This window comes from Vulpes lagopus, chromosome 7 (assembly GCF_018345385.1).
Source record: "Vulpes lagopus strain Blue_001 chromosome 7, ASM1834538v1, whole genome shotgun sequence".
NCBI lineage: Eukaryota > Metazoa > Chordata > Mammalia > Carnivora > Canidae > Vulpes > Vulpes lagopus.
The window spans coordinates 3,017,515-3,033,595 of record NC_054830.1 but is presented as its reverse complement, the minus strand read 5'-3'; the positions used below and the strand labels follow the sequence as shown (position 1 = coordinate 3,033,595).

General features: G+C 58.1%; 2 protein-coding genes across 2 annotated transcripts; both read left to right on the top strand.

Annotated features, from left to right (window-relative positions):
- Positions 1-3,553: 3,553 nt before the first annotated feature.
- Positions 3,554-6,195, top strand: LRG1 (leucine rich alpha-2-glycoprotein 1). The gene is made up of 2 exons (XM_041764161.1): positions 3,554-3,708; positions 4,488-6,195. Exons 1-2 carry the CDS (start codon positions 3,656-3,658, stop codon positions 5,497-5,499), a joined length of 1,065 nt encoding a protein of 354 aa, XP_041620095.1. The 5' UTR covers positions 3,554-3,655; the 3' UTR covers positions 5,500-6,195.
- A 793-nt stretch (positions 6,196-6,988) lies between these two features.
- On the top strand, positions 6,989-14,730 carry PLIN5 (perilipin 5). The gene is made up of 8 exons (XM_041764160.1): positions 6,989-7,067; positions 8,451-8,526; positions 9,039-9,234; positions 9,982-10,061; positions 10,431-10,611; positions 11,968-12,167; positions 13,386-13,505; positions 13,703-14,730. Exons 2-8 carry the CDS (start codon positions 8,467-8,469, stop codon positions 14,231-14,233), a joined length of 1,368 nt encoding a protein of 455 aa, XP_041620094.1. The 5' UTR covers positions 6,989-7,067; positions 8,451-8,466; the 3' UTR covers positions 14,234-14,730.
- The last annotated feature ends 1,351 nt before the right edge of the window (positions 14,731-16,081 follow it).

Here is a 16,081-nt window from a genome sequence, read left to right as displayed (position 1 = left end):
GCCTCACAGGTGAGGACTGTAAAATTCTTTGGTTGTAAAATCCACATAAATCTACATCAATTCAAATGCACCATTGGTACATTTATTTATTTATTTATTTATATTCTTATTTTATTTATTTTCTCTTTTTGGGTACCGTTTCCTAAAGCACACAGCTCAATGGCGTGAAGTCCGTTCACACCGCCGGGCACCCACCCCCACCATCCATCCCCAGAACTTTCCATCTTTCCAAAGTAAAACTCAGTCCCCATTAAACATTAACTCCCCACCTCCACCCCCACCCCAGCCTTACAGATTTTATTTTAAGTGCGACAGGGAACCATCAGAGGGTTTCAAGCAGGGAGCAGGATCTGATTTCACTTTAAGAGATCTCTTCGGCGTTATGCCTTCACGTTCACACTCCTCCCTTCCCGCCCGCGTCCGCGAAGCACCTGCTGTGTGCTGGGCTCTGGGGACCGGGCAGTGGACAGGACAGATCCGGATCCTCCTTGTGCTGGGGGACACTGTTAGTAAACAAAGCGACACAAAGCACCGCGATGACATCCCATGGCTCCTCCTGAACCCGTTTCTCCAGCCTTATTGAGAGAGGTTTGATGGACGGCACTGAGTTCCAGGCGCACAACCCAGTGATTTGATGCGTGCACACATTGCACGAGGATTACCACCATCAGTGCATCTCCTCCCGCAGGTCCCCGGGTGTGTGAGTGATGAGAATATTGCAGATCTACTCTCTTAGCAATTTTCAAGTATATAATACGGTAACGTTAACTGCAGTCACCACGCTGTACGTGACCCCTCCCGGGTGTATTCATCTTAGAACTGCACATTTGTCCCTCCCTCTCTCTCTAGTAAATAAATAAATTTTTAAAGAAAAAATGGGGTTGAGGGGTGGAGGCGCCTGGGTGGCTCAGTTGGTGACGTGTGACTTCTTCGGCTCAGGTCATGATCCCAGAGCCCGGGGATGGAGCCCTGCCTCAGGCCCTCTGCTCAGCGAGGAGGCTGCTTCTCCCTCTCCCTCTGCCCCTTCTCCTGCTGGTGCTCTTCCTCTCTCTCTCTCTCACAAATAAATAAATGTTTTAAATCTAAAAAAAAAAAAAAAAAGAACTGCACGTTTGTATCCTTAGACCAATATCTCCCCATTTCTTGCACCCCGTAGCCCCTGGCAGCCATCCTGCCATCCTGCTCTCAGTTACGGGTTTTTTTAATTCCTCAAATAAATGAGAGTATATAGTATCTGTCTTTCTGTCCTGGTCTAATTCACTTAGGGTAATGCCCTCAAGATTCAATCACATTGTTGCAAATGGCAGCATTTTCTTCTTTTTTATGCTTGAATAATATTCCAGTGTCTGTGCGTCACATTTTCTTTTTATTTATTTATTTATTTTTAAGATTTTATTTATTTATTCATGATAGACATAGAGAGAGGGAGAGAGGGAGAGAGAGGCAGAGACACACGCAGAGGGAGAAGCAGGCTCCACGCAGGGAGCCCGACGTGGGACTCAATCCTGGGACTCCAGGATCGCGCCCTGGACCAAAGGCAGGCGCCAAACTGCTGAGCCACCCAGGGATCCCCTCTCTCTTTTTTTTTTTAATCACATCTTCCTTATCCATACGTCAATAACCCTTAGGATGTTTCTAGTCTTGGCTATTGTGAATAATACTCTGACAAACAAACGAATACATATATCTTTTCAAGTTACCATTTTGTTTTCTTTGGATAAATACCCAGAAGTGGGATTGCTGGGTCATATATCTCTATTTTTAATTTTTTGAGGGCCCTCCCTCCACACTGTCTTCCCCAGCGGCTGCACCAATTTGGTTTCCCACTGGCAGTGTGCACGGTTTCCCTTTTCTTTTCTTTTTTTTTTTAAAGATTTTATTTATTTATTTATTTATTTATTTATTTATTTATTTATTTATTTATTCATGAGAGACAGAGAGACAGAGAGGCAGAGACACAGGCAGAGGGAGACACAGGCTCCATGCAGGGAGCCTGACGTGGGACTTGATCCTGGGACTCCAGGATCACGCCCTGGGCCAAAGGCAGGCGCTAAACCTCTGAGCCACCCAGGGACCCCCAAGGGTTCCCTTTTCTCCACAGCCTTGCCAACACCTGTTATTTCTTCTCTTCTTGATTCTAATTATTCTGACAAGTGTGAGGTAATAGCTCATTGTGGTTTTGATCTGCATTTTTCTGATGATGAGTGACGTTGAGCACTTTTCATGTACCTATTGGCCATCTAGGTGTCTTCTTTGGAAAACTGTCTATTCAGCTCCTCTGCCTACTTTTGTGGGTATGTGTTTTTGCGTGTCCGCCTCTACAGATCTGTTATTCTGTCTGACGTGTCCTGCTTTGTCTGTGTGTCTGTGTGATCCTACACATTTTCCCCTCTGTGTGGTATCTCTACCTGTGTATTCACGAGGATATCCATCTGTCTTTTTTTTTTTAGATTGTATTTATTTATTTGACAGAGAGAGACAGAGAGAGAGCACAAGGAGGAGGAGAAGCAGAGGGAGAGGGAGAAGCAGACTCCCCACTGAACAAGGAGCCCGATGTGGGGCTGCATCCCAGGACCCTGAGATTATGACCTAAGCCGAAGGCAGACACTTAACCGACTGAGCCACCCAGGACCCCTCCATCTGTCTTTCTTTATGCCTGTCACGATCAGCCTGCATGTGTGTCTCTGAACCTGTGTGTCCACAAGACAGAACTCATATTCATTCTTACAGCTCAATAAAGACAAAACTCCAGAGATTGGCCAGGGAGAAGAGGCTATGGCCAGACGTGACCAAAGTCCTGGGTGCAGGTAAAGATAACACATCACACCTGAATGTTTAGAATGCGACAAGAATGAAAGCACTGGATAGCCAAACCCGTGAGGTGCAGCCAAAGTAGTTCTCAAAGGGAAATTTGTAGCTTCCAAATGCATTAGGGAATGAGAAGGATCCAAAACAAACAGCACATTAGCTTCAGATGAAGAAAGAAAGAGCAGAAGGGGCCCTTGGAGATTGAGTTCAACTCCACGGATATGGAAACTGAGGCCAAGAAAACTGAAGCCACTTGCCCAAGATCACAAAATAAAGCCATTCCTAGCGGAGCTGGGAGCCAGAGCCAGGTTCAGTGCCTCCCAGGCCATTGTTCAAAGACTGTGGAGGCTTTTGGCATTGCTTACTTTTGAAATCTAATTTTTATAAATTATTTCATTTTTTAAAAAGGCCAACAACATGTCATAAGTTCAACACAAATGCTTTTTGTTCTCTTCGTTGAGCTTCCTGGTTGCTCAAATTTAGTGCAAAGAGTATCTCTTGCTTAAAGAGCTGTCCCCTAAAAATGGTGCCTTGTGAACCCAACCTCTGATTCCTGGACTGGAAAGCGGGGATTCAGCCCAGGAGACTCTTGGGTGCCCACGCTCCAAAAGCAGGATTCAGGGAAATGAAAAACTGGGTAGAAGCAGGGAAAGAAGGGGCAGGCAACTCCCTGCTGCCCTCCCACTGCCAGGAAGCAGTTTTGCAATTTTGACGACTCCGTTTCCCCTGCCTGGCTCAGGTCCAGCCACTAACGGGAACAGGATGTGGGTAAGGACTTCCCCGTGGTTGGCGGCCTTGTCCTCGGTCCAAGGGTATAAGGCTACCTCACCGGGCCAAGGGAACACAGATGGAAAAGAGAGAGGCCATTATGTCCCCTTGGAGCCCAGAGCGAAGCCAGAGGTGAGTCTCCCCCACCCCGGGCCAGAGAGAGAGGTAGAAGACCCCAGGACTGCCCGACCAACACCCCATCAGAGGCCTGCTGGGCAGACCAGGAGGCGCAGAAGCCCCAGCCCTCCGAGGATTATGGTGCCAACTGTAAACCACTCCATCCCAAGGCCAAAAGCCTGCCCCAGATCTGCACAAAGCAGAATACACTTTTCATGTTTAGAGTTCCTTTCTGAGGCCTGGATTGTTCCAAGCATTTTGGAGCAAGATGGAACAGGCCACAGAAATATAACCTTGCTGGTTCAGGGCCAGACAGAAAGAGACAGACCCCAGAGGGGGAACCTTGGGAAAGTCAGAGAAACCTTCATGGAAAAGGAAGCATTGGAGCTAGGGCTTTGCAGGCTAAGTAGGAGTTCGTTGGCTCTGCCTTCAAAATATGGAGCCAGGGAAATAGAAAATGACCCAGAAAACAAGCTAGAGCAGAAGAAATTAGCAAATGAGACTGTAAATAATTAACAGCCCGATGGGGCTGAGCTGCCAATGAAGAAGGGTAGCAGTTATGGGTCTGACTGAGAAACTCCGTTTTCAGAGTTAGACTGCTCTGGGGAATAGCAGCTACTTCTGGCAGTTGGGTGAGGGATGAAGGGGAGGCCAGAGGAGGAGCAGGAGGTGATGCCCTAGTCGAGGGGAGCAAGGAGGTGGCATGGTCCAGGATGGGGGAAGTGGAAACAAGAAATAGCAGATTCTTGGGATGCTTTCATCGAACTAGGTGTCTCTTCTGTCGCTATCTACAGCCTGGGAGGTCTGAGCTCCCATCTTTCTAGAACACTGCTCCTGCTGCTGTTATCCGTGGCCTCAGCCCAGGGGGTCACCCCGGACCGTGACACCTGCCTGGTGTTCCCGTCCAGCAACGGCAGCTCCGTCTCCTGCCACCCACCTGCCAAACTCCCTCACCGCTTCCCCGCCGACACCGTCCACCTGGTGGTGGAGTTCTTCAACCTCACCCAGCTGCGGGCTGACACCCTCCAGGGCGTCTCTAACCTCCAGGAGTTGCACCTCTCCACCAACCAGCTGGAGAGCCTCTCGCCCAAGCTCTTGCTGCCGGTGCCTCTGCTGAAAGTGCTCGACCTGACCCGCAATGCCCTGACCCAGCTGCCCCCCGGCCTGTTCCGGGTCTCGGCTGCTCTCCACACCCTGGTGCTAAAGGAAAACCGGCTGGACATCCTGGAGCCCTCGTGGCTGTGCGGGCTGAAAGCCCTGGGGCATCTGGACCTGTCCGGGAACCACCTCCAGACACTGCCCCCCGGGCTGCTGGCCAACGTCACCGCCCTGCACATCCTTGACCTCAGTAATAACCAGTTGAAGACTCTGCCCCCTGACCTCCTGAGGGGCCCCCTGCAGTTGGAAAGGCTGCATCTGGAGGGCAACAGGTTGCAAGTGCTTGAAGAGGGGCTCCTGGCACCCCAGCCAGGCCTGCGCTACCTTTTCCTGAGCGACAACAAGTTGGCCGCGGTGGCGGCCGGTGCCTTCCGAGGTCTGCAGCAGCTGGACATGCTTGACCTCTCCAACAACTCGCTCACCAGCGTGCCCAAGGGGCTCTGGACATCCCTGGGGCAGCCCACCCGGGACATGGAGGACGGCTTTGACATCTCTGGTAACCCCTGGATCTGTGATCACAACCTGGACGACCTCTATGGGTGGCTTGTGGCCAACAAAGACAAGATGTTCTCCAGGAACGACACCCGCTGCGCTCGGCCCGAAGCCTTGAAGGGCCAGACGCTCCTAGAAGCAGCCGAGTCACGCTGAGGCCTGGGTCTGCGGTGGGGAGACGGGCCTGGCAGGACGCTGCATGCTCCTTGGCAAATCATTCACCTTCAGCTTTCCGGAGCTGCCGGGGCTGGCTTGGCTCACGCTTCCTAAAACACACCATGGGCTCTCTGGCCTCCTTGTACCCTCTTCCAAGAATCTTTCCCTGGGGGCACCTGGCTGGCTTAGCCAGTAGGGCACGCAACTCTTTATCTCAGGGCCCCACACTGGGCATGGAGCCTACTTAAAAAAAAAAAGAAGAAGAAGAATGTCTCCCTATTTTCCAGATCTCCTGGTCTCCAGGCTCCCTCAGCCTGCTCAGCCTCCCACTGGCCCAGCCCTGGCCACGCTGGGTTGTCTCTATCTGGCTCTGCTCCCCCACTTCAGGGGGCTCTCCAAATGCAGGGACTGGGACTGGGTTCCCTGGTAGCCAGCATCTCTCAGTTTGGAGACGGACCTGAGGGGTTAATAAGTGTGGAATGGGATTGGACTATTGGAATTCACTGTGTTCCCAGCATCTCCCAGGTTCTCTTCTTAGTCCTCCGGAGGAAGGAGAAGGAAAGAAGAGGCCTGATCCAGGGTCTGGGGTATAGGACGTGAGCTTCCAAAGGGATAACAGTTGGGATCTGATGGCCCTCGGCTTCTCCTCCCCCTCCCCCCATCCAGGACTTAACTGGAAATAAAACTCTGACCATTGCCCAGAGTGTCATTTTACCGGTGGATTCCTGCCAGAGCTTGTGTCCTGGGGAAGGTTTAAATTAAACCAGATTGCTTCAGGTCTCCAAACAATTTGTCATGCTGGCCCATGACAACCCAGGGGGATAGCCACCCAGGGCAGGCCTGGGCAGGTTGGGTGGAGCTCAAGGCATGGGCAGAGGCCTGGAGCCTGTGTTCTTCCAACTCGGAACATTGAGCCACCTGTGGACACAGGGCTGGGCATGCTGGGAGCCAGAGTCCGATTTGGGGAGGACCCCTGGGTGTTTGGGGACATGCTCCCTGAATGGTCATGCTCACGATGGTGGTCATTCCATGATGATGAAAGCCAGGGAGGGGCCTGGAGTCTGGCAGAGCGGGGTTTGAATCAGATCCCTCAGTCTGCTCATCTGCAAAATGGGGGTCCAAGGGCATGGGCCAGCCGGAATCCTGGGCGAGTTAAAGGACAGATATTTTAAAACAACAAGAAAGACCTTGAGGACTTGCCCAAGGTCACGCCTCGGCCCGAAGTCATGGGGGCAGTGATCGTCCTCTACCGTCTCCGCGATGACAGCAGGGTGACAGGTGGTCAGATCCGGCCAACGGAAGTAGCTCAATCCTGGGGCATCAGCGTCCGCAAGTTACTATGACAACCGCGGAGCGCCCTCGGGAGTCCCAGAGAGGCGCGCGGGGTGGGGAGGGTGGGCTTGGAGCCCCGCCCCCGGGGACACGCCTCCGCGCAGCCCCTCCCCATTGGTCAGTACCCGAGGCCCCGCCCCCCCGGCTGCTATAAGGGGGGCCGGCGGTGGGCGGAGCCTGGAGCCGGAGTCCGGGGTCCGCCGCGGTGCTCGGGGGCTGGGGCTGCGCGCGCCCAGGTGAGTGTCCTGCGGAGGGCGTCCGGGAGAGCCCCGCAGGGCTGGGGGCTCCGGATCAGGTGGGCAGGAGGGGATCCAGCGGTGTGAGAAAGGAGGGGGATGACGGGCCGGAGCAGGTGGCCGAGACCCTTGGCCCAGTTGGCTGAAGCTGGGGACCCAGTTGGGCGGGGACCAGGGCTCCGAGGGCGCAGGGTGGGGATGGGGAAAGAACTGCGAGGGAGCGGGGAGTCTCAGCTCGAACTCCCCACCCTGAGTCTGCTTACATGAGTGGCCTTGGAATCGCCACGGCCGCCTCGGTTTCCCTGTCGGGCTGTGCGTTTATTGGGAATGGGCAGCTTCCACGTCCACCCCTGCCGGGGGCTGCTTGTGCAGTTTGTCGGGGAAGGATGAGCTGGGGGCTGGGCAGGGGCAGCAGGGACCTCCCCTCCTTTGCAGAAGAGGAAACAGCTCAGAGAAGTGAAGGCATTTGCCCAAGGTCACACAGCAGGTAATGGCAGGATTTGAACCCAGGTCTTTCCCTCTCCAGAGTCCATGCTTTGAATCACTACAATATCCCCACCTTGTAGAGCTCTCTAGTGTGCACCTACTGTGTACAGAGCCTGTGCATACATTGTCCATGTCCCTTGCGATGCTGGGAGGTAGGTATTATCATCATCCTTTTTTTTTTTTTAAGATTTATTTATTTGAAAAAAAGAGATTTATTTATTTGAGAGACAGAGTATGCACAAGCCAGGGAGAGGCAGAGGGAGAGGGAGAGGATCCTCAAGCAGATGCCCCCCTGCGCGCAGAGCCCAACATGGGCTTCCATCTCGAGACCCTGAGATCGGGACCCCTGGGTGGCTCAGCCTGCCTTTGGCTCAGGGCGTGATCCCGGTCTGGGGGTCAAGTCCCACATCGGGCTTCCTGCCAGGAGCCTGCTTCTCCCTCGGCCTGTGTCCCTGCCTCTCTGTCCCTCATGAATAAATAAAATCTTAAAAAAAGAAAAAAGACCCTGAGGTCATGACCTGAGCCAAACCCAGAGTCAGACACTCAACCGACTGAACCACCCAGCTGCTCCTATCATTACCAAAAACGAGGTCCCAGGGATCCCTGGGTGGCTCAGCGGTTTAGCGCCTGCCTTTGGCCCAGGGCGTGATCCTGGAGCCCCGGGATCGAGTCCCACGTCGGGCTCCCGTCATGGAGCCTGCTTCTCCCTCTGCCTGTGTCTCTGCCTCTCTCTCTATGTCTATCATAAATAAATAAAATCTTAAAAAAAAAAAAAACAACTATGGTCCCAAGAGAGAAGAGTACCTGCCCAAGCCCAGCAGGACAGACCCCAAGGCCTAGGTGGGACCCAGGAGGGCTGGTGTGGAGAGGCCCCTCTCACCCTGTCCTGCCCTGCAGGGTGTTTGCAGCAGGCATGTCAGACCACGAGACTGCTCAGCCCCCCACAACGAGCTTGTGTGAGCAGGACCAGCAGGTGAGGGGCTGCCCCCCAGCAGAGCAGGGGCACAGGGAAGGGGGGTGGGAATATCCCTTCTGGGACAGTTTCAGACCAGGTACCCCCGCCCCTTCCTATCCTCGCTGGACCATGGAGGGGGCTCAGAGCTGCACAGTGAGGCCCCGGGGCGGGGAGCATCTCCCCCCACACCCCCACGCCCCCGCGCACCTCCACCTCTGGGTCTCTGCGGCTACCCGTCCCGTGTCCAGCACCTCGGCGCCCTCCACGGCAGCAGCACAAAGGACAGCAATCACGCCACATGTCTGCATCAGTCCCTGCTCCCCGCACTTCACGCATGTGGGCTCCACGACTCACCCAGCCCTAGAAACCCATTTTACAGATGGGAAGGCCGAAGCCCCAAGTTAAGCCTGCAGTCCCTCAACCCTCCCTCCCGCCCCTCATCCTGGCCTCGGGAAGGGAAGCAGGACAGAGGTGCGGCAGAGCTCCTCACACCCTCGGGGGAGCCCTCTGATGCCCCCACCTCCCCGCAGAACGCGGTACAGCGCGTGGTGGCCCTGCCCCTGGTCAGGACCACGTGCACCGCCGTCTTGGATGCTTACAGTGCTGCTAAGGACAGGCACCCGCTGCTGGGCTCCGCCTGCCGCCTGGCCGAGCACTGCGTGTGCGGCCTCACCACCCGGGCCCTGGACCACGCCCAGCCGCTGCTCAGCCACCTGCAGCCCCAGCGTGAGCACCCCCCGACCCCTGGGTCCTGCCCCGCTGCCCCCCCCCCATGCTCTGGAGTGCACCTGCTGAGGTGGACTCCACGCAGTCCCACCCATGTGGACACCTTTAGTCCGTGCACCTGCCTGTACCCCATCCACCGGTCTGGTCCTCCCTGATCCCGCCAGCACCATCTCCCATTCCCTGCCCCCTCCCATCCCCCATTCTACCTACACCCCAGTCCACCATCCCTCTCCGGTTTCATCTCCAGGACCTCCACCCTTAGCCGTTTGTGGAGGTCGTCCCTCATCCAGCGGCCTGGCGAACCTCCGGTTCCTTCCTGTCGACCTCCCTCCCTCATCTGTCTCTCTGTCGTTGCCCCCACGGCGACCTGAGCCCCACATCTCCCCAGGCACCTGTGCCAGCTGAGGGGCCCAACCTGGCAGAGGGGTGGGGGTGGGGTGGAAAGACCCCTGGCTTCTGGTGGACCGAGGTCCCATCCCAGCCCTGGGCCTCCCCACCTCCCCAGCCTCCTTCTCAGCCAGTTTGCGTGACCTTGAGCCTGCCCGCTGGGCCCTCCCAGCCAGCACGGGGCAGGAGTCACCTTGGCGCTGGCAGCAGCCAGGTGGCAGGGCTGAGGCCAGGAGGGCAGGGGGGGTGGGGCCCAGCCTTGTGTCTCCCCCCACACCCTCACAGACCCCCCACCCCACCCGGCGCCTCCCTCCATCCTCCCCGCCTCCCTTGCCCTCACTCCCTGCCTCTCCCCTCCAGTGGCCACAGTGAACAATCTCGCCTGCAGGGGGCTGGACAAGCTGGAGAAGCTGCCTTTTCTCCAGCAACCTTCGGACATGGTAGGGTGGGGACCCCTACGGTGGGTACCCGGAGAGGGGTGGCGGTGGGAGGGAGCAGCGCAGCCTCCTCCGGGACCAGCCCAGGACCTGGGCCCACCACACTGGGGCTGAGTCCGGTTTGGGGCCCACTCAACACCAGCCAAGTTACAATGATCAGCCCCCGCCGAGCTGACCGAGCACTGAAGATGTGGCAGTTGGTGCCCATAATCCCCTCAACAACCCCGGGAGGGGGAACCTCTATTTCCCCTCATTTTACAGAAGGGAAATTGAGGCCCCGCGCCAGGAAGGGCCAGGGACCCCTGACACCCAGCCTCGAGGAGCTGGGTAAGAGAAGGGAGCCAGAACCTGGAGGGTGCCCCCTCCCACCAGGTGGTGACCTCGGCCAAGGACACGGTGGCCAGCGGCGTGACAGGCGTGGTGGGCCTGGCACGTCAGGGCCGCCGCTGGAGTATAGACCTGAAGCGCTCCATGAGCCACGCCGTGGACGTCGTGCTGGGCAAGTCGGAGGAGCTGGTGGACCACTTCCTGCCCATGACTGAGGATGAGCTGGGTGAGGCTGGCCCCCCTCCCCACTGCTCCCCAGTCCCTCTCCCAGCCCGCATGCCCTGAGGTCATGGACCACAGAGCTCCGGCACTTTGCGCAGGGCCGCACCACAGTCCAGCAGGACGCAGGGCGGGGAGCCCAGCCCTGACGTCCCGTCCACCCCCGCAGCCCCCGACCCGCATCCTCCTAGACATCAGACCACGCAGACCCTGAGAGGGCACGGGGCTTACGCACGTGAGGGCCACAGCCTCGAACTGGCGGCCCTCCTGCTTGCAGCGCTGGCCTAGGCAGGGCATAGAGTGCTCTAACTCATCCCGTGCATCTAACAATGAGATCGCGCCCTCCGATCCCGAGCTGCGGCCTGTCCTCCAGCGCGAAACACTCGAGCTGAAAGGCACCTGCCCTCTCCTGGGGCGCCTGGCCGGCTGAGTCCGTGGGGTGGGCCACTCTTGATCTTGGGGCTGTGAGTTTGAGTCCCGCGTTGAGGGTAGAGATTACTTAAAAAATAAAATCTTATTTTAAAAAAAAACCCAAACACATCATTCTCCAGCTTTCTACATCTTGCCTGACCCTGGAGATGATCTGACTTCTCAACCCCCTTGCCTTATGGCACTTGGGGGACGCGTCAAGGCACTCCCTCCTCCGCAGAAAGGCTGTGAGGCATTTATGAAACACCTACTGTGTGCCACACACTTGTCAAGTGTATTCCTTTTTTTTTTTTTTTTTTTTTTAAGGATTTTATTTAGGGTAGCCTGGGTGGCTCAGTGGTTTAGCGCCTCCTTCAGCCCAGGGCCTAATCCTAAGACACGGGATCGAGCCCCATGTCAGGCTCCCTGCATGGAGCCTGCTTCTCCCTCTGCCTGTGTTTCTGCCCCTCTCTCTGTGTCTCTCATAATAAATAAATAAATAAAATCTTTAAAAAAAAAGATTTTACTTATTTATTCATCGGAGACACAGAGAGGCAGAGACATAGGCAGAGGGAGAGGGAGAAGCAGGCTCCACGCAGGGAGCCCGACGCAGGACTCGATCCCGGGACTCCAGGATCACGCCCTGCGCTGAGCCACCCGGGGCTGCCCCGTCAAGTGTATTCTTAACAGACCATTTAGTAGAGGGGTCAAGGGTGCCTGGGCTGAAATCCCAGGTCTGCCTCTTGCACATCGTCTCCCTCTGCCTCGGTGTTCCTCATCTGTAAATGGGGCTGATAGCAGTGCCCACGTCGTAGGGTCTGGGGAAGGTTAAACGAATTGATAGCAGTAGAGGAAAACGATAAATCTGGGAGCCCGTGGGCTTGTGAACCCAGAGGGAGGGTGAGCAGATGTGCAGAGGCGACCACGCTGACCTTTCCTCCGTCCCATCCTCCAGCGGCCCTGGCAGCCGAGGCCGAGGGCCCGGAAGTGGGCTCAGTGGAGGAGCAGAGGAGACATCAGGGCTACTTTGTGCGTTTGGGCTCCCTGTCAGCACGGCTCCGCCACCTGGCCTATGAACACTCCCTGGGGAAACTGAGGCAGAAGAAACACCACGCCCAGGACACGCTGGCCCAGCTGCAGGAGACGCTGGAGCTGGTGAGAGCCTCTGCCCACTCCCGCCCCAAGACGCAGGCCAGTAGGCATGGATTGAGTGCCAGCTGCGTACCTGGTCCTGAGCTGGTCTGCAGCGGGGAGGCACAGCCGGGCCCAGCTGCCTCCGGCCGGGTGTGTTCAGGGCTGGGGCAGCTCGGGGGTGGGGGTCAAGGCTCAGCCTGGGGAGACAGGAGGGGGTCTCCGGGCGAAGGAGATGTAGGACCTGGAATTTATAGACAGGGTAGCTCAGGAGAGAAAGCACCGCTTCCCCCGGGCACCTGCCACCCATCCCAATCCTCCGCAGCCTGTAGGTTCTAGACTATTCCCTCACTGTCCATCCCTCCCTTTGAACTGCTGAGTTCAGATGCCCCTGACCTGCTCCTCCTGCGTCTCGGCCTCCGTCCTTGCAGGGGGGTCAGGTCAAAGCCCGGGAGCAACCCTCCACTCCCCTCTCTCCTCCGCTCCCACGCCCCGCACAGCGGCGGGTGCCGCAGCTCTGCCCACAGCCCCCCTTCCTCTTCCTGCGGCCTGGTCCAGCCCGTCCCCCAGCTCCATCCGGGACCCCGCTCTGCCCTCCCCGCAGCCGCCACCAGAGGGCGCGGATGAGCACCCGAGGCCGCTTACGTCACCGGGCACGCTGTCCTCAAGGTGCATCCACGTTGTAGCAGGTGTCAGGATGTCCCTCCCTTCTAAGGCTGAGTCCTATTTCCGGAGCGCAGATGGACTCCAATTTATTTCTATTTATCTTCTGATGCCTGCCTTGCCCCGGGCACCGAAGAGGGCGCAGTGGCCCCCTCAGGACACTCACAGCGCAGTAGCGGGATCAGGGTCATGATGGAGAACATGCAGGTGCTGTGGAATCTGCCCAGCCAGGAGGGGAGCAGGGAAGACTTCCTGGAGGCGGAGGCATCTACACTGAAACTTAAACTGGAGTGAGCCAGACAGGGGCGTGGGGTGGAGGGAAACCTGTTCCTGGCAGATGGAGCAAAACGGCCAAAGTGAGTCTGAGCTTCAGGGGAACCACGGGGCGCAGGGTCTGGCCAAGAGCAGAGGAGAGACCGGGCAGGTGGGCCAGGCTAGATCAGTAGGCGGGGAAGGCTGCAGGGAAGAAGATGCTCTCTAGATGTTCATCGAGACCAGATCCAGGCTAGGGTGCTGGGCCCCCCACCCCCGAGCCCCCAAATCCTCCAGCTCTCACTACCACTGCCTCCGTCCCCTCAGATCAACCTCATGCAGTGCGGGGCGACCCCCACTGCCCCGGCCCGCCCTGGGAAGGTGCACGAACTTTGGGAGGACTGGAACCAGCACTCCCCAGAGAACGGCCGCCGCCGCCGCAGCCAGGTAGGGTGGCGGGGAGAGGGTGACCAGGGGGTGTGTGTGTGGTGGGGGTGCGTTCTGGATCTGCCCAGTGTTGCCAGAGGCCGGGCTCTAGCTGTCTCAAACCAAGCGCTGAGGCCAGCTGTTGGGAGCATCCATGGGGAAACTGAGGCAGGCAGGGCGCCGGTCTGGGACACTGAGGCCCCTCCCCTCTGCCACAGGCGGAGCTGGAGACGCTGGTGCTGTCCCGCAGCTTGATGAGGGAGCTGCAGGGAACGGTGGACGCGCTGGAGACCAGTGTGCGGGGCCTGCCCCGGGGCGCCCAGGACAAGGTGGCTGAGGTGCGGCGCAGCGTAGACGCCCTGCAGTCCGCCTTCGCCGATGCCCGCTGCTTCGGGGACGTGCCGGCCGCCGCCCTGGCCGAGGGCCGAGGCAGCGTGGCCCGGGCGCACGCCTGCGTGGACGAGCTGCTAGAGCTGGTGCTGCAGGCCGTGCCGCTCCCCTGGCTGGTGGGGCCCTTCGCGCCCATCCTCGTGGAGCGGTCCGCGCCCCCGCCTGACCTGGAGGCCCTGGTGGACGAGGTGGTGGGGGGCCCTGACCCCCGCTGGGCTCACCTGGACTGGCCGGCGCAGCAGAGGGCCTGGGAGGCCCAGCACGGGGATGGGCCGGCCCCCACGGAGGACGTTCCCCAGGAGGAGCCCCCGCCCCCCGGCCGCCCCAAGCACACCCTGATGCCAGAGCTGGACTTCTGACCACGTGGGGCCAGTGGGGCAGCAGAGGCCACGAGGGCCAGTGTCCCGGGATCCCTGTTGCCCCCTCGTGGCCGCACGTGCGCGCTGACAGCCCACGCCGCGGTGACCTCGCCTGGGGGACAGGGCTGGGGGTGGGGGGAGCTGAATTCAGAATCCCAGACCCGCTTCACTGCTCTCAGACTCTCCCCAGTCCTTCCCGGGACAATGGGAAAAAACCTGGAATTCAGTTCGGGTCCCACTAGCCCCAGCTGGGTTCAGCTGACTGCGGCCCCCATCCCTGCACCCCAAGAAGCACATCAAAACCCGCAGAAGCACATGTTTTGCCCAGTGGCCTCTGGGGTTTTGAAACATGAGCACCCCCCACTCCCCCGCCACCTTGTACATCCTGGACTCAGGGTCCCTGAGGATATGCAGCTGTATCAGCCGGACCTGCACGTCCACTTGCTTTGCCCTTTGGGGTTCGTGCTCTAGAATAAAGGTGCTTTGTGTTGTCCAAAGGCCTATGGCCTCTGTTCAGGCCTGGGGTGGGTCTTAGCTGCAGGGTGCCGGGTGTGCAGTTGCTCAGGTGTGGGACTGTGTGGCACAAGCCAAGGTTCAAGATTCGAAAGCAGTGAGAATGCCTCTCTGGCCAGCCTGCCAGCCTGTCTGGAGTCCCCCTCACCCCCCACTAGCGCCCTCCCCACCTGGGTTAGGCATGTGGGTGTAGCTTCCTGGGATGGAAGCTGTTCACACTTTAGTATAAATGAATTTCTCGGAAACTGGAGAACAGGATCTGAGGGAAGAAGTAGTCAGATGGAGCAGCCCCTCCCATGCCAACCTCCCTGGACCCGCAGGGGCTGATCCTGCTGAGTCCTCCAGCTGCACTGGCCAGGATGGGGGCACACAGAGGTAGGGGAAGGGCCACGGGCCAGTCTCTGGGGGGGCCCTCCCGTCCTTTGACTGAATTCTTGGCCGCCCCTTAGACTCCCCTGTGGCCGGGTGGGGTGTTAGGAAAGCACAGTGTAACGTGGTGAGGTCAGGGTGGCCCCTGGCTTCCCTAGGACCTGGCCCAGGGGCAGTGCCGGGAGGCTGAACTACCGCCCCCTAGCAGCTTCCCCTCCCCGCCCCTGCTCAGGAACCTCCGTGGCTCCCACTCGCCCTCAGACCAAACATCCAAACTCCTCGCCGGGGCAGCTGAGAACTTCTGGTCCCTCCAGAGACGCTGCTGGAGTCCCACCGGACTGTGCACACCTCCCCACCTGGGGGCCTTCACCCCGGCCGTGCCTGCAGTGCTCTCCCACCCCGCCACCCATCTCGTGGACACATCCCGTCCATCCTCAAGCCCCAGCCCCAATGCCACCTCCTCCAGGAAGCCTTCCCTCACCCCAGCGGTTTCCCTCTGTGCGGCGGCCGTGCTCGGTCCCGGGACATGCTTGGCGCTCGGGAGCTGCCATTCACTCATTCATTTGTTCGCTCAACACATCCTGTTGGGCACCTGCTGTGTGTGTGCCAGGAGGGCAGCGAACCAGGTAAAAATCCTGCCCTCTGGGCCTTGATAGTGCAGCTGAGAGGCGACAAATAGGACAAATACATACATGATTTGCCTTAGTTTTAATAGATGACAAAGAACATGCAAAGGACGGAGGACGGGGGGCGTGTGAGGGCAGGGAGAGGGGGGTATATTTTTAAATTGGGGGAGCGGGTCTAAGACCTCTTGGAGGAGGTGACATATAAGCAAAGGCCAATGGGGATTCTGGCAGGTGCAGCCCGTGCAAAGGCCCTGGGGCAGCACCGGGACTGGGTTGTTGGGGGAAGAGCAAGGAGGCCCATGTGTCTGGAGCAGGGTGAGTTGAGGCGATAGAGGAAGGA

Coding starts and splice junctions, on each gene's coding strand:
- LRG1 (XM_041764161.1), top strand. CDS start 3,656: ATGGAAAAGAGAGAGGCCATTATGTCCCCTTGGAGCCCAGAGCGAAGC. Junction 3,709..4,487: donor AGCCCAGAGCGAAGCCAGAG/GTGAGTCTCCCC, acceptor CGCTATCTACAG/CCTGGGAGGTCTGAGCTCCC.
- PLIN5 (XM_041764160.1), top strand. CDS start 8,467: ATGTCAGACCACGAGACTGCTCAGCCCCCCACAACGAGCTTGTGTGAG. Junction 10,612..11,967: donor CATGACTGAGGATGAGCTGG/GTGAGGCTGGCC, acceptor CCCATCCTCCAG/CGGCCCTGGCAGCCGAGGCC. Junction 12,168..13,385: donor TGCAGGAGACGCTGGAGCTG/GTGAGAGCCTCT, acceptor CCGTCCCCTCAG/ATCAACCTCATGCAGTGCGG.